Source organism: Saccopteryx leptura, chromosome 1, assembly GCF_036850995.1.
Source record: "Saccopteryx leptura isolate mSacLep1 chromosome 1, mSacLep1_pri_phased_curated, whole genome shotgun sequence".
Lineage (NCBI taxonomy): Eukaryota > Metazoa > Chordata > Mammalia > Chiroptera > Emballonuridae > Saccopteryx > Saccopteryx leptura.
The window spans coordinates 11,638,027-11,655,866 of record NC_089503.1 but is presented as its reverse complement, the minus strand read 5'-3'; the positions used below and the strand labels follow the sequence as shown (position 1 = coordinate 11,655,866).

Below are 17,840 nucleotides of genomic sequence, written 5' to 3'. Positions count from 1 at the left end.
AGAACACCTCTGATTTCTTCACAATTGTCACCAGCCCTCTGACCTTTATCCCTCAACTGCCAAAGGAGCCCTGGCACAGCAGGCATCATCTCACACTAAAGATGCTCCCTAACCCACCTGAGTAGTTTGTTAATTCATAGTCCTGCACACCCAGGGGTACTTGCTGACCCTCGTCCTGTCCCGGCACCAGGCTGACAGAGATCAGCAAACCAGACACGGCCTGGAATTAAGGAGCCACATCCCGGGGGCTTCCTGTCAGTCACTGAGTAGACATTTCTAACCCCAACCTCAGTGTTGCTGCAAAGGAGATGTCGGGGTGCCAGCAATATCTATCATTGACCAAGTCACTTGGTTCTGTCACATCAAAGGATGGTATCTTTTATCAATTAGGACAGAGGGCTTGAAGCCAGGTCTCGTGACCTGCCACATCCTTTGTGGGCAGGACCTATAGGGCTCACTGGGTACAAATAACCTCAGGCTCTGCAGGCTGCTGAATCCAGCTCCTAATTGCTCAGTGTTCTAGAGCTGAACTCAAAGCAAAGTCCACCATGAAGCCAGTGTTGTGTGTCCTGCTGGTCACTCTGGCCTTTTGCTGCTATGAGGGTGAGTATCATGTCTAATGTGAGTACCATCAGCCCGGGTAAGTACTTTCTCTCAACTAGGTGACTTATTGGGGGAGGGGGTGAGCGGATCAGAATTCAAACCTTTCCCACTACGTATGGACTAGCGCCCAACAGCTGGGTTCATTGTATCAATCCCAATGTTTTGGAACTTTCTCAGACATCATGGCAGGATCGTTTTAAGGGTTCTCCATCGGAAGCCTCATCCCTGTCTGTGGTCTACGTGTCAGAGCAGCATGATGTAATGAAACTTGGTTGTGAGTCATGGCTCAGCCACTCAGCAGCGCTGTGACCTTGAACAAATGCTTAATCTCTCCAAGTCCCCTCTTGTCCTTGCTTTCCGCAGCTGCCGCCCAGAGTGGCTCTGACAGAGCAGTGAGATGCTGTGTGTCAGAGGGCAGCTCCAGGTCCCATCTGACGTTCTACTTCCCTGGGTCTTTTTTTTCCTTTTTAAGTGAGTGGAGGGGAGATAGTGAGACAGACTCCTGCAAGTGCCCCAGCAGGGATTTTCATGACAACCTGACTGTGGGGCTGATGCTTAAATCAGCCACGCTAATTTTAGCACTTGAGCCTAACTCTCAGACTATCGTCAGCCCTGTGGCTGACCGCGAACTAATCAAGCCACTGGCAGCAGGATGGGAGAAAAAGAGAAGGGGGAGAGGAGTGGTGGAGAAGCTGATGGTCACTTCTTCTGTGTGCCCTGACCATGAATCCAATCTGGGACAAGCATATGCAAGGCCAGTGCGCTATGACTGAGACACCTGTCCAAGGATGCCAGGGTCATTTAGGTGCCACTTGAGTCCATGGATTGTGGACCCCTTGATTCAGAGTCACAGTGTTCTACTTGAAAGGGCTTTAGCAGAGTTCTCAGTTTGGAGGAGCTGGTGTTGTCTGAATCTCTGATTGATCAATCTTCCCGTGGGCTCTGAGAACCGGCAGCCCTCAGCCAATTGACACGTGCTGCTCATTCTCTAGGCGTCCGGCCAGGATTTGGAGACACAGTGACATTGTTCAGGCGGCAACTGCTGCTTTTCTGGGTTTGTTCTAGGCATTTGTCGAAGAATACTTGGTGTGTCTTCACCCCTTGACATTGACCCAAGTCCTTTTGAGTCATTCTCTTTCATCTGCCTTTCTGAACCTCTTTCTGTTTTGCCCTGTGGCCTCTGATCTGACCCTCTCACCATCTCCAAATAGCTGCTGTCTGATCTGGTCAGATCAGAGCCTGGAGGACACATTCTGGGCTGCTAGTGGTTGCAAAGACTTGGGGGAGGTGTAGAGAATCTAGACCAGAGAACGTGGTTACTTTGAGTCTCAGCACAATCCCAGTGGGGTCGGTAGTAAGCCCCAGTTCCCACCTCCCACCTTCTCTAAGGAATTCTGTACATCAGTGCAGGACACAAGAGCCATCATGACATGTGCATAATTCCAGATGTGTGAAACTCATAGAGTCCTTTTGTCAGAAGTTTTTTCGCAGTCTTCATTCAATGACATAATCCTATAGTTTAATTTAGTTTCAAAGGAACATCTTTTAACACTAGATTTCCTCACTCCTCTCCAGATTTAGTCTTTTTTCTCTGACCAAGGCATGGCCAACATACGGCCCGCAGGCCGGATTCTACCCTAATAATGACTTTATGTGACCCGCAATTAAATTTTTAATGTTCTCCGCTACTTCAAAATCTCAGCTACTCAGAAGCAGAATCATCTTTGGTTATTGGAAATCAAGACATTTAAGAAGATAGTGATATGCGGAAAAGAATTGCCGTGGGACTAATCTAGGGTTAACTTCCAATAATTGGTCCAATGGATTCGCGATACTTCTTTGTCATCTAAAAAAATTCCATTATAAAGATTTACAACTTTCGTACTCGTTTGTACTCGATATAAACTGTTTGACGTTTAGCGGTGATGTGAAACCCACATTCTGTTAGGCGAAGTTTGCCAGTGCGCACCCAAGGTCAAACAATTCGTTATTTTTGTGGTCAAGTGTGCTGAATCAAGTGGCAGTGTAGCACAGACAATAGCTGCAGTTGATAACTGAAAATGTGTCCAAGCTGTTTGTAAAATGAAATAATTGTTTTATTTGTGATATAACCCCTTCAAGCTCATTCTATTAATTAAATATTGTTTCGATTGGTTGTGATAGATTGAATATTTATATGGTATGTAATTATATTTTTATTAAAATACATTTTTATTAAAATAATATTGTATATTAAAATTATTTTCACTTATATTTATTTATAAACAAATGATATAATAAAATTTTGTTTACTTAAACGATTTGTTTTTATATTGAACATTTTTTTAATTTTAATATTTAGTACGGCCCATGAAAAAGTTTTCTTTCTAATCTGGCCCGGGGGCAAAAACTGTTGGCCATGCCTGTCTGACCTCTAGTAGCTCTGACTCTGCCACTCATTGACAGACTGATTACTAACATCTGCTTTCCCCCATATCAGGACTAAAGAAGGTGTCACTGTATTGGCAGCGAAACCTTAATTTTTGAAATCTAGAGTGTGAATTTCAGAAAAGAAGGAGAATCTTGGAAAGTGGCGGGTGTACTTTACAGAGAATAAATATGAACTAGGGATCAGTCAACCTGCTCTCCAGACAGAGCTCTGCGGCCAGCTCTGGGATCTTGAGCGAGTCATTACTTCCAGGATATTGCATTGTCCTTGGCACAGTTATCAGACATGACCATATTCCCCAGGGGTTCCAGTTTACCTCTAAGGTCAAGAGCCATGGGAGAAAGTGGCTTTTCTTTTTTTTTTCTTCATTTTTCTGAAGCTGGAAACGGAGAGGCTGTCAGACAGACTCCCGCATGCACCCAACCGGGATCCACCCGGTATGCCCACCAGGGGGCGATGCTTTGCCCCTCTGGGGCGTCGCTCTGTTGCATCCAGAGTCATTCTAGCGCCTGAGGCAGAGGCCACAGAGCCATCCCCAGCGCCCGGGCCATCCTTGCTCCAATGGAGCCTTGCTGCTGTGGGAGGGGAAGAAAGAGACAGAGAGGAAGGAGAGGGGGAGGGTGGAGAAGCAAATGGGCGTCTCTCCTGTGTGCCCTGGCCGGGAATCAAACCCGGGACTCCTGCACGCCAGGCCGCCGCTCTACCGCTGAGCCAACCGGCCAGGGCCGAAAGTGGCTTTTCTTAATTAATTGTATTCCTTTTTCTTTTGCTCTAGCAAATGCAGCAGTGTGTTCACCACTTGTTTCAGACCTGGCGCGCTTCTTTTGGGAAACTCCCAGCAACTTCCGTGCCAATCTTAAGAAATATAATGCACCTAGACAAGCAGTCCAGGCTGTGGTAAAGTTGAAGGGCTGCGTGGATCAAATGCCCGATGACAAAAGAATGAAGTTTATCGAGACTTTGGTAATTTCTTTCTCCCTCTGCATAGAGGCTGCTTCTCAGCTTCAGAGCCTGGGGGGAGGTCAGGGTGCTGCTCAGGGTTGGCCAAGGTGGGTAGGGAGCAACCCCTCTGTGCACATCATACTGAGAGGCTCTGGACACAAGTCAATGATAACGTGACACCTGCTGAGCTAGACTAACACTGCACACAGTGCTGGGCATGTTCGTCCTTCTCAGGTCATCTCTCTGGGCACCAGGTTCCCCACAGTGTCCTGAGGAGAGGGACAGTCAGACCCACAGGTGTGATGGGGCAGGCCCGGAGACCCTAGCCCCCAGCAGGATGGGTCCCTATCCCAGAGGCACAGTCTCTGGGACTCTCACGGGAGGTCTGGGAGGGAGAAGGGGACACAGCGAGAGGGAGAGAGCCGGCCCCACTCTCTATCAGGACGGAGGGGCGGCTGCTGGGGATTCTGCCAGTTCTCACAGAGCCGAGGACACCCCTGTACCTCACCCCATGTTTCCTGGCCAGGGGGCCGTAACCCTCCCTGTGTCCTTTGCAGCCCTGTGTGGAGCTGAAACCCTTCAATCAGGTCCTTATGGAGAGATGACACAGATGTAAAGGTGTCTCTCAGCTTGTTCGCACCTGGAATTAATTCAGGTTTCACACAAATGTCCTCACTAGCTGGATTCTCAGTGTGGGGAAGTCCATGTGCCGTGTGGGGAATGTCCATTCCTGGAGGCGAGACATCTGCAAGGAGAACGGCCCACGCCCCCTCTCATCCTGACCCAGTCCCTCAGACCTATGTCCCCGTTTAGTGACAAGTGAAGTCCTCGTCCTGGGACTCAGAGAAAGGACACCGGGCTGCTCTGCCCAACTCCTGAGCCTCCTCCTCGCTCCACTGGAGACCTAACCCTTCTCTGGGGACACGCAGGGTTTATCTGCGGGGTGTGGACATGGTTCTATCCTGACTCGCACGGTCTGTGCAGACTGGACCAGGACTATTGAATTCCCCACACGCACGGCTACCTGCCTGGTGCCTCCACTTCCCTTTGCTGGTTGCAGTTTCTTCCACATCTGGGTTGTGGACAACAGTCTGTGTTAACATGGCTTCTGTGGGGGCTCATGACTGATGTTTCTTTTCTTTCTTTTTCTATTTCAGAGAAATGTAGTGGTCGCATGTAACCAATAGGTTTTTAATATCTTCCATGCGAGCTCCCTGTTATTCAGTGATGACCTGATCTTTCCTGGATATTGTGAAGGTTTCAACGTCTTGCTTCAATAAATTTCTTTCCTGCACTTCGCTGCCTGTCTTGTTTTATCCAACAGTCTCTGGCTTGAGTTGGGTGGTTTCATCATGATGCGGCCTGTGGGTGGTGTCAGGAGTAAAGTAGGGAGACCAGTGTCCAGGGACCAGGGCGGCCTGAGTGCAAGGGTCCCGGCGGGAACATGGGCTCAGGGCCATCCTGCATGACCCCACAGACTGCCTGTCACGTGGCCCCGAGGGTATGGCGGTTGAGGGTAAAAGCAGGAGAACGTCCTGCTCCGGAGCGTGGACTGTGGAGACTGCAATCTGACGGCGGTCACATGATTTCTACCCAGCAGCATCGCTGCTACTGCGCCCGCGTCGTCACCACAAACCCTGCTTGGTCCTCACCCCATTCCTGGGGTCAATGTCTGGATGGCCCCGTGTGACATGATCTCTGTCCACTTTTCCACTTGTAGTGAATCCACAGGGTTCAACTGTCACTTACTCCCTGCACTCTGCACATGCGCATTGCTCACCTCCCCACCGGGTACCGCTTCCTCCCTCAGGGTCTCCCTATAGCCCCGGACACGGGGTCCATCTCCCATGTGGGCAGCTCCATGCACACCATCCACACTTACTGCAGGAGGTACACGTCAGATGAGCACAGTGTCTCCCCACCTACTCCTCTTCCAGGAGCCCATCCAGGCTAATGGGCCCCATCCAATGAGGCAGCTGACTCAGATGACGGATACATCACAGATCATAGTTGGTTTCCAGTGGCTGCTGTGACACACAGCCACATACTTAGTGGCTTCAGTTAAATTCTTTTGTCCAGGTACAGAGGTCTAAAGTCTTAAAATCTGTAACCTCTGCTGAAATCACAGTGTCAGGAGGCCATGCTGGCTCTGGAATGTTGCGGGAACATCTATCCCTGGTGCCTCCAGCTGAGGGCTGATGGCTGTCCTCTGGTACCCACATCCCTCCTACCTCTGCCCCATGAGGGGACATTGTCAAAATTTTTTGTCTGTTTGAAAATCTCCTTGTCCCCTTCATATAGAATATGTGAGATGGCATTTAGAGGTCACCAGAAAATGCAGGATTATCTCCCTAGCTCAAAATCTCTGACTTTAACACATCTACAAACTCCTGATTGCCATGGAGGGCACATGATATGTCCCAGTTTAGGGTGCGGGTCTGTTTGGGGGTCTTATAAGCCTACTTCAGCTCCTCTGCCTGCTGACACCTAAGAGTCCACTGAGTTCATCCCCCTCCATGGACAGGCCTCCCTCAAACACCCTTTTACAACTTGGAAATATTAGAGGTCATGTGTTTCTGTTTCAAGTAAGAGGACTTATTACTAGACCACCATTTCGCCAATAATAAAGGATATAGTTATACAAACTATGGTTCAGAAAATAAAAAATAAGTGTTAGCTACTATTATCTATTGTGTCCAAAGCTTTCCCTACAGTAAATGTGATCACAGGGGAAACATGTCCACTTAAATTAGTCTCTATTTTCTGGAACGCCTTCTGTGTTCATTCACAGCCTGTGCCCAGCAGAAACAGGGTCACAGAGCTCTTGCCACAGCCTGAGAAACACAGCTTAGAATAACATGGGGAGGACAAGGCCCCTCACTGGTGGGACACATAGGCCTGGTCTGACCCTGTCTCGGTCTCCCCTCTGTCCCCATGTCACCCAGATGCTGTGCTCAGTTATCCTGTCTACATGTCATTCAGCATGTATTTCAAGTCCCCAGACACTCTCCCTGCATTGATGACACCTCATGTCAAATCATGTGTGGTGTCAACTTTCTGTTAGATGTGCCTCCTGAGATTTTCTGTTGAAGATATCATAAATCTTTAGAAACTCATGTGCCAATGCATAAATTAGTATAACTCGGTAGAAAGAATTGATTCTGCAGAGTCTTTTGCTTTTATCTTTGAGGTTCCAGTTCTCCTTGGGACAAGTGTCATCAGTCTCTGCCTAGATTCTGTCCCTCAAATGTCTTTTCTCTGCATCCCTTCTACTCTCGTTGACAACTTAGAAATGCCAAGCCCAAGGCACTGGTTTGCCAAATGGTCACTTAGAGCAAACTTTCAAGGGCTCTCCACTCCTATAAAATAAGACTCAATGTCTTCATTCTTTAATGAGTGTATTCTTGAATGGAGGATAATCAAAACTTTACCAACATCAAAATGGACACTTTCCTCCTCCTTTTATTTTAATTACATGTGTGTCTTAGATTCTAACTATCATTTCTGACATATTGAGGGCATGAAAATGGAGAGAGACAAGAATTCATGCAAGTTCTTAAGAGACACATAGTCTTATGAAGAGGTCAATGTCCTCTGGGCCAGGCAGAACTCTGTCTTGTGGGACAAGTCATGGGTCTTTAGAAAGAGCAGATTACTACAATATGTTTTTCCTCAGGGTTAATAAACATTCAACATAAATCAAAAACTCTGGGAAATAATTAATATGACACTGAGATAAAGCCATAAATATTTGGAAGATAGTGTAAAAATTGTGTGTGTGTGTGTGTGTGTGTGTGTGTGTGTACAAGAGAGAGAGAGAGAGAGAGAGAGAGAGAGAGAGAGAGAGATTGGGTGTGTAATATAAAGAAGAAACAAGAGAGACGATAAGCATGTTAAGACATCAATCCAAGATTTCCAACTAATAAAAATTTAAATGAGAGAGATCATGCTGAAAGAAAATCACCAAAGAAATACATCAAAAAAATATCCCTATAGTGAAGACTATGAACTAGAACAGCTCACTCATTCCCCATATCAGAACACATTTTGTGACATTTGAAAACATCACCTTAAAGGAAGGAGGTTCTTTCAAAAAGAAACACTAGGTCACCTGCCAGGATGGGGAATAAAAGTAGAATCAGAACAGACTGATTCTACTTTTATTCCCCATCCTGGCAGGTGACCTATTGTTATAGGGTATAGAGGAAAGTTCAGAGGTCTAGCCTGTACCTGTGTACAAACAGAATTCTGAGGCAGTCAGCTAGCATTTCAGCATGAACATAAACACATCTCAGAAGAGCATCAGATCTGCTGAAGTTTTATCTCCCATGAGGTTTTTCTCAGAGGGTAGGAAAGAATTTGCTCTACAGAAAGGACTGGATGAAGAAAGACAAGGCATGCATCCCAGTGCACACAGGATATAACACAGGTGTTTGTAAATGAGCTGCAGAGAAGGGTGAAATGATATAATTTTACACATCAACACCATGAGATGCAGTGATCCCATTTGTGGGAAAGTGGAGATAGCATGGTGTGTATAAGATTGGGGATTCGAGGGGAAGAAAGATGGCGATGGAGTAGACTGATGTACCAACTTCCACTTCCCAGACCGAAGTGGATTACAACTTAATTTTAAGAACCATCATCTGGAAAAACCAACTTTGAACTCAACTAGGAGGACTCTTTAACCAAGGATCACCGAAGAAGGCACATTTAGACTGGTAGGAAAAGTGGAAATGTGGAGAGGGCTGCCCAGCTCCTGGGAGCAAACGGCAGCCCGGAGAGACTCGCATGGCGGGATGAGAGTTTAGCGGAGAGGTGAGGGTCTTGGGCCTCAGTAACAAAACCCCAGCCTGCAGCCCCAGAGACTAGAAGAGGTGTATGGACAGTATTTAGTTGCAAAACAAGCCAGGATACTTTTTTTTAGAAAGAGATTTCTCAGACCCAGGATTCTTCTGAAAGGGACTGTGCAGAAAACCTCTTTCACAACCATTCACCTGGGGATCCGGGGGATGGGGAGAGATGAGAGGACCAGAGTAGCAGGAAAAGGGTGTGTTCTAGGAGGCACAGGAAGAAACACTTTGAGGGACAGCCATCTACACCCTGGGCTGAGACATTCCCCAAATCTAAAGTGAATATTTCCCCTGGAACCAGCAATACCAGCAAAGTGAAGTAGGACACCAGCCAAACAATCATCCTGTGGCACTCAAAGCAGAGTCACTTAGAAGGAGGGAGCCATCAGGAATACAGTATTGAGTGCTAGGGTCTTAGCTGAAGCATCCCCACCCACTCTGCTGAGTGCTCACCAGAGAGAGGGCTGCAGGGGTTGTGGAAGCGCGGTCCTGTTGGCAGTGGCAGAAGCTGGGCCAGCCAAGAATGAGGCCTGGTATGAGCTCAGTCCCCCCTGGTGTGGGCAGAAGAGGTACACAAAAGTGGACAAACCTGGCTTTGGGCTGGATGAGCAAGAACGGTCCCACTTTCAATCCCTCCCGCAGGGGAAAGGTGAAGGCTGGGGAACTGCAGATACCTGTGGCTGATCAGCAGCATGCAGCCCTGCATGGTTTGTGGAGCCAGGGCTTGTAGACTGATGTGTGAGCACAACTCTGCCCACAGGGGCATGGTGAAAGTTTGGGAACAGGCAGAGACCCGCAGCTGAGCATAGTTGTGCAGCACTGCCCAGGGTGCTGAGATGTGCAGCCCAGGGTGTGGCATATAGCCCCACCTGCGGGGGCTGGGTCTTGTAGAACTGGGCACGTGAACACACCACCTCCTGTGGAGGAGAGGCAGAACCTGCAGCAACAGTGGCAGTGGGTCGGCGCTGGCAATGCCCATACCTGAACACTCGAGGCAGTGGCAGAGGGAGTGGCCAGCCTGCAGACAGACCACACATAAGGGGACACAAAATCCGGTGGCCACAACCTTCTTATACACAGACAACATAGGAAAGCAGAGAAATGCAACCAAAATGAATCAAGAGAAATCTTCAGAAAAGGACACGAATGAGTCAGATATAGCCAAATTACTGGATGCAGAGTTTAAAACAGTGATTGTTAGGATGCTCAAAGATCTTATAATAACAAGAGATGGACATAATGAACACCTAAATAAAGAGATAGCAAGTACAAAAAAAGACATTAAAATAATAAAAAATAATCAGTCAGAAATGACAAATACCATATCAGAAATAAAAATCACAATGGAGGAATTAAAAGTAGGATGGATGAAGCTGAGGATAGAATCAGCTTTTTAGAGGACAATATAAACAAAGGCACAGAAGCAGAGCAGCAAAAAGAAAAGAGACTCAAAAGGTCTGAGGAAACTCTAAGAGAGCTCTGTGACAACATGAAGAGAAATAACATCCGCATCATAGAAGTTCCTGAAGAAGAAGAGAAGAAACAAGGGATAAAGACTTTGTTCAATTATATCAAAGCTGAAAACTTCCCTAAATTAATGCAGGAGAACCTCTCACAAGTTCAAGAAGCACAGAGAATTCCATTAAAGAGAAACCGAAAGAAATCTACACCGAGACACATCATAATTAAAATACCAAAGCTAAGAGATAAAGAGAAAATATTAAAAGCTGCTAGAGAAAAAATGACTATCACCTACAAAGGAGCCTCCATAAGGATGACATCAGACTTCTAAATAAGAACACTTGAGGCCAGAAGAGAATGGCAGAAATATTCAAAGAAATGCAAAACAAGAGTCTACAACTAAGACTACTTTATCCAGCAAGGTTATCATTTAAAATTGAAGGAGAAATAGAAAGCTTTGCAGAAAAAAACTCAAGGAATTCATTACAGTTAAACCAATGCTGCAGGAAATGTTGAGGGGCCTGTTGTAAACAGATTACAGGGGAAAAAGAATATAAAAAAAGAGGAATACATCTTTAAAGAATAAAATGGCAATGAACAGCTACATATCAATAATAATCTTAAATGTAAGTGGAATAACTGTTTCATGAAAAGACATAGGCTAGCTGCGTGGATAAGAAAACAGGACCCATACATATGCTGTCTACTAGAGACACACCTTAAAACAAAATATGCACATAGATTGAAGGTAAAAGGATAGAAAAAAAATTTCATGCATATGGAAATAAAGAAAAGCTGGGGTAGCAATACTTATATCAGACAAAATGGACTTTAAAACAAAGGCTTTAGTCAGAGATAAAGAAAGACACTACATAATGATAAAGGAGCAATCTAACAGGAAGATATAACCATTATAAATATCTACGCACCTAATAAAGGAACACCTAATATATATAAAGATGACTTTGATGCATATAAAGGGTGAGACCAACAGCAATACTATAGTAGTAGGAAATTTCAATACCCCAGTAACATTACTAGATAGATCCTTAAGAAAAAAATTAACAAAGAAACAGCATACATAAAGGACACACTAGATCAAATGGATTTAATACATATCTTCAGAACCTTTCACCCGAAAGCAGCAGAATATATATTTTTTTCACATGCTCAGGGTACATTCTCTAGGATAGACTTCATGTTACAGCACAAAAGCGGTCTCAACAAATTTAAGAAGCTTGAAATCATACCAAGCATTTGCTCTGATCACAATGGCATGAAACTAGAAATCAACCACAATAGAAAAACTGAAAAATACTCAAACACTTGGAAACTAAATAGAATGTTATTAAATAATGAATAAGTTAACAATGAGATCAAAAAAGAAATTAAAAAATTTCCTAGAAAAGAATGATAACGAGCATACAACAACTCAAAATTTATGGGACACAGCATAAGCAGTACTGAGAGGGAAGTTCATAGCTTTACAGGCATACCTTAAGAAGCTAGAAAAAGCTCAAATAAACAACTTAACCCTGCATCTAAAAGAACTAGAAAAAACCCCAGAAAGTAAAGCCCAGATGTAGTAGAAGGAAGGAAATAATAAAGATCAGAGTAGAAATAAATGACATAGAGGCTAATAGAGGCTAAAGAAACAATAGAGGATCAATGAAACCAGGAACTGGTTCTTCGAAAAGGTAAACAAGATCAATGGACCTTTAACCAGACTAACCAAGAAAAAAAGAAAGAGAACTCAAATAAATAAAATTAGAAATGAGAGTGGAGAAATAACAGCTGACACAGCAGAAATACAAAGAATTATAAGAAAATACTATGAAGAACTGTTGCCAAAATATTAGACAACCTAGATGAAATAAACAAATTCCTTGAAACATACTATCTTTTAAAAATCAATCTGGAAGAATCAGAAAACCTAAACAGACTGATTACAACAAATGAGATGGAAACAGTTATAAAAAAACTTCCAACAAACAAAAGTCCTGGGCCTGATGGCTTCACAAGTGAATTCTACCAAATATTCAAAGAACTATCTGCTATCCTTCTCAAGCTATTTCAAAAAATTCAAGATGAAGGAAGACTTCCAAGCTCCTTTTATGAAGTGAGTATAATTCTGATTCAAAAATCAGGCAAAGACAACACAAAGAAAGAAAATTATAGGCCAATATCGCTGATGAATTTAGATGTTAAAATTCTCAACAAAGTATTGGGTTGGGGAATAAGTTTGTAGCGTTTTTATATTTTCTTTTATTTTACAATGATTTGTTTGCTGTTTGGCAAAGGGTAAGTATTCATTCGATAAAACTCTTTCTGCTCTACAAAACTATGTTAATTGTATTTTTGAGTTATTTAATTTTTTATTAGTTTTGAGGCTTAGAAATGGAATACCCAAGAGGCAAAAATCAACATTTTCGACACCTGCTCTTCTTTGCTTTTCATCGAGGTCAAAAAGCTGCCGAAGCAGCCCGGGACATTTGTGACATGTATGGAGAAGGTGTCATAGGCGAGTCTACAGCATGGAAATGGTTTGCAAAGTTCAAAAATGGCGACTTTGACGTCGATGACACGTGCCGCAGCGGAAGGCCTTCTGAATTCGATGAAGAACTGGGAAATGCTCGAAAAGAATGCCACGGTCAACAAGGAGCTCTACATTGCCCAGCTACACCGCGTGAATGAGGCTATTCGACTGAAAAGACCTAATCGACATGGTCAAACCATGCTCCTTCACGACAACGCCAGGCCCCATGTTGCACAAGTTGTCAAAGCTGCACTCCAAGAGCTCGAATGGAAGGTCCTTCAGCATCCGCCATATTCTCCGGACCTTGCACCGACCGATTACCATCTTTTCCACTCCCTGTCAAACCATATGAAGGGCATTACCTTCGATAACAAAGAGGTCCTTAAAAACTGGCTCAACAACTTCTTTGACACCAGACCAGGCGATTTTTGGCGGAACAGCATCAACAAATTAGTCGAGAGGTGGGAAGAGGTTGTAAACAGCAACGGCGAATATATAATTGATTAACTTATTGATATAATTATTGTTTTTTGTTTAAATAAGTCTTTGGTAAAAACGCTACGAACTTATTCCCCAACCCAATATTACCAAACCGGATCCAGCAGTATATGGAAAAAATTATACACCATGATCAAGTGGGATTTATTCTGGGGAGGAAGGCTGGTACAATATTCACAAATCTATCAATGTGATTCATTACATAAACAAAAAGAAGGCAAAAAACCACATGATAATTTTAATAGATGCAGAAAAAGTATTTAATAAAATCCAGCACCCATTCATGATCATAACTCTCAGCAAAATGGGATTACAGGGATCATACCTCAACATGATAAAGGCTATATATGACAAACCCAGCGCCAACATCATACTCAATGGGCAAAAATTAAGAGCAATCCCCTTAAGATCAGGAAGAAGGCAGGGGTGCCCCCTTTCACCACTCTTATTCAGCACAGTCCTCAAAGTCCTAGCCACAGCAATCAGACAAGAGAAGAAATAAAAGGCATCCAAATGGGAAAAGAAGAAGTAAAACTATCATTGTTTGCAGATGATATGGTATTGTATATAGAAAACCTTAAAATCTCAGTCAAAAAACTACTGGACCTGATAAATGAAGTCAGCAAGGTGGCAGGATATAATATTAGTACTCAGAAATCAGAGTTATTTTTATACATCCAACAATGAACTGTCAGAAAAAGAAAAATTAAGGAAACAATTCTCTTCACTATGGCAACCCAAAAAATAAAATACCTAGGAGAAAATTTTACCAAGGAGATTAAAGACATGTACTCCGAAAATTATAAAACATTGATAAAAGCAATCGAGGAAGATACAAACAAGAGGAATAATATACCGTGCTCATGGTTAGGAAGAATAAACATCATTAAAATGTCTATATTACCCAAATCAATCTAGAAATCAATGCAATACCAATTAAAATACCAATGACATACTTCAAAGATACAGAACACTTATTTCAAAAATTTATATGGAACCAAGAAAGAACATGAATAGCTTCAGCAATCTTGAAAAGGAAGAATAAAGTGGGAGTTATCACACTTCTTGATATCTAGTTATACTACAAGTCCACTGTACTCAGAACAGCTTAGTACTGGCATAAGAACAGGCATATAGATCAATGGAACAGAACTGAGAACCCAGAAATAAACCCACACCTGTATGGAGAACTGATATTTGATAAAGGAGGTAAGATCATATATTGGAGTAAAAAGCCTCTTCAAGAAATGGTGTTGGGAAAATTGGACAGCTACCTGCAAAAAAGTGAAACTAGACCACCAATTTATACCATTCACAAAAATAAACTCAAAATGGATAAATGACTTAAATGTAAGCCGTGAAATCATAAACACCTTAGAAGAAAACATAGACAGTAAGCTCTCTGACATCTGTCGCAGTGATATATTTGCTAATTTATCTCCACGGGCAAGGGAAATAAAAAACAGGATAAACAAATGGAACTATATTAAACTAAAAAGCTTTTGCACAGCTAAAGACAATAAGAACAGAATAAAAAGACAACTGCACAATGAGAGAACATATTCGACAATACATCTAATACGGGGTTAATAACCAAATTTATAAAGAACTGGTAAAACTCAACACCAGGAAGATAACAATTCAATCAAAATATGGGTGAAAGAAATGAATAGACACTTCTCCAAAGAGGACATACAGATGGCCAATAGACAGGTGAAAAAATGTTCAACATCACTAATCACTAGAGAAATGCAAATCACCTCACACCAGTCAGAATGGTTCTCGGTTCTCATCAACAAAACATCACAGCATAAGTGTTGGTGAAGATGTGGAGAAAAGGGAACCCTCCTGCACTGCTGGTGGAAATGCAGACTGGTGCAGCCATTGTGGAAAACAGTATGGAGATTCCTCAAACAATTGGAAATGGAAGTGCCTTTTGACCCAGCTATCCCACTTTTAGGAATATACCCCAAGAACATCAAAGCACTGTTTCAAAAGGAGTAATGCACCCCCATGTTTATGGCAGCATTGTTCACAATAGCAAAGATCTGGAAACAACCCAAGTGTCTGTCAGTGGATGAGTGGATTAATAAAGCTGTGGTACATTTATACAATGGAGTACCATGGGGCTCCGAAAAAGAAGGAAATCTTTCCTTTTGCGACAACATAGATGGACCTGGAAACTATTTTGTTAAGTGAAATAAGCCAGGCAGAAAAAGAAAAATATCATATGCCCTCACTCATTTGAGAAATCCAATGAACAATGTGAACTGAGAGACGGAATTGAGACAGAGAAGGGATGAAAGGGACCAGAGGAAAAGAGGACAGAGGGAAAGGGGATGATAGGATGGGATAAAGCTGAAGGGAAGGGGGGAGGGTGCTATTGGAAGGGGGATAAGGGAGATGTTGACGGGAATACAGGGGAGGGGGGATGCATTTGGGGCAACACTAGAATCTATGTAAACACAATAAATTAAAATCAATAAAAAAAAAGATTGGGGGGTCATCTAGTGCTTCTCATTGGAAGTTGCTTTTCCATTTTTGAACAATTTTCTGACATTATTTTAAAATAAAATATTTGAAAATATAGGGAACTGTCAGACAGAAACAACAAGGAATGACAGGACTAAAATTCACAGACAAAATATGGCAAAAAATGAGTTAAGTTGTGGCACATCATTGAAGACCATGTAGGGATCTATGTGGCACCAATCTTATGAGATTCTTGATGTATTTTGATGACAGAATGAATGAATTTTCTTAGGGAATTGATTATCATATTTTTTTTTGCCAGAAATATATTTTTAATTTTAGTTGACATACACTATTATATTAGTTTTAGGTGTACAACATAGTGATTCAAGATTTATATACCTTATGAAATGATTACTGTAAGTCTAGTAACCATTTGTCACCATATCAAATTATTATAATGTTATTGACTATATTCCCTGTGCTGTATATTACATCCCCATGACTTACTTATTTTATAACTGTAAGTTTGTATCCCTTTTTTTGATTAATTTTAATGGGGTGACATTGATAAAATTGTCTTCCGTGGAGATGACGTCAGAGTAATGGCGGGGTAGGAATCGATACCGATAAATCTCCCCCAAAACTCAACAAGATCTTCAACCAGAAACAGAAAAACCTATACTTGGAGCTTCCAGATGCTTCGCAATACACCCAAAGGTATGATTGAGTGAAAAATTGGCTAAATATATAACCAAACCCCGAAGGAAATAGGGAGTAAGAAATGCTCCGCCTTCCTCACTAACCTAAACAGGGCGGCTTTCTCTGGTAACTGTGAATATAGAAACTGAGGCGGGCAAAGGGGGTGAATACATCCAGGCCACGACACAAACGGCAGAACCAGGCTGTGGCACGGAGATCCAAGCCGAGGAAAATCTGATCCTGTGGCAACCCGGGCAATACAAGCTAACACTCGCGCCAAACCCAAACAAAGAAAGACAAGCGGCGCGGCCATTTTACCCGGTCTCCTGGCTGGTGCGCAGTTAGTGGGCGAGAGATTTCTTCCTAGGCCCCGGGAGTCAGTGCCCGTGTTGCCTCACGGAGAGGCAGGGTCAGAGGCCTTTCTGTGGGCCGAGGGCAGAGTCTCTGGGCAGCCCCAGCGCCCTGGGAAAGCCACGCACGGGAGGGAGTGAGAACTAATTCCAACGGTGGAGATTTTCCGTGCCGGAGGGTGTTTCATATCCTGGTTTGCGCGCGCAGATAAGGAGTGAGCGATTCCTCCGAGTGCCCCGGAAGTGCGCGCTCGTGTTATCGCATAGAGGAGCAGAGTCAGGGGCCTTTGTGTGGGCCGAAAGCGGAATCTCGGGCCGCCCCAGCGCCTTGCAAAAGCCGCGCACGGGGACGGAGCGAGACTCAATTCCAACGCTGCAACTTTGCCCTGCGGTTGGGGGTTTCACTCAGAGCGTGAGACTGCTGGCCGGATATCCTGGTCTGCGCGCGCAGCCAGTGAGTGAGAGTTTCCTCCAAGCGCCCCGGAAGTGGGCACCCGCTTGTGTTACCGGACAGAGTGGCAGAGCCAGAGGTCTTTGAATGGCCGGAAAGCCCGCCTGATTATGCTAGCAGCTCTGACTGACTGAGCCTTACCCAGAGCCCTGTGCTGAGTGGAAATAGAGTGGGGAGTTGCCAGCTCTTTGAGCCTCTTACTATCCAGGCAGAGGCAGCAGCAACCCCATAGCTGGATTATCAGGCTACTAATTGAGGAAGGAAAGACTAGGAGAAAGGCTCTAGGAACACGGACTCTCTCACTGTCGGAGCCTATAAATGCTAATAGCCTAGACTGCCAACGAGACTAAAGCACAATACATGACATTGCCATAGAGACTTATCAACTGCAAACCTCCACCTGAGCGTGGCAAAGGGGCAAAACCCGGGGTACAGAGTCACCGACCAGGAAGAGGGAGAGAAAAGAAAAAGCAAGAAGATAACCTCTCAAAATCAAGAATAATCTACAGACTTTATAACCTATCCCATTTTATTATATTTGTTT

At 43.8% G+C, this 17,840-nt stretch overlaps 3 protein-coding genes across 3 annotated transcripts in view; all 3 read left to right on the top strand.

Annotated features, from left to right (window-relative positions):
* Positions 1-17,840, top strand: part of LOC136388562 (secretoglobin family 1D member 2-like) — a 395,093-nt gene that overhangs the window by 62,827 nt on the left and 314,426 nt on the right. The gene's annotated exons all lie outside the window — the stretch shown is intronic.
* Positions 1-17,840, top strand: part of LOC136388559 (mammaglobin-A-like) — an 87,076-nt gene that overhangs the window by 52,111 nt on the left and 17,125 nt on the right. The gene's annotated exons all lie outside the window — the stretch shown is intronic.
* On the top strand, positions 512-5,236 carry LOC136388558 (secretoglobin family 1D member 2-like). The gene is made up of 3 exons (XM_066360380.1): positions 512-603; positions 3,807-3,994; positions 5,131-5,236. Exons 1-3 carry the CDS (start codon positions 549-551, stop codon positions 5,158-5,160), a joined length of 273 nt encoding a protein of 90 aa, XP_066216477.1. The 5' UTR covers positions 512-548; the 3' UTR covers positions 5,161-5,236.

What these genes read in the sequence shown, in the direction of transcription:
- LOC136388558 (XM_066360380.1), top strand. Translation starts at nt 549, where the DNA reads ATGAAGCCAGTGTTGTGTGTCCTGCTGGTCACTCTGGCCTTTTGCTGC. An exon ending in GGCCTTTTGCTGCTATGAGG is followed by an intron (nt 604 to 3,806) that starts GTGAGTATCATG and finishes CTTTTGCTCTAG; the next exon opens with CAAATGCAGCAGTGTGTTCA. An exon ending in TGAAGTTTATCGAGACTTTG is followed by an intron (nt 3,995 to 5,130) that starts GTAATTTCTTTC and finishes TTTCTATTTCAG; the next exon opens with AGAAATGTAGTGGTCGCATG.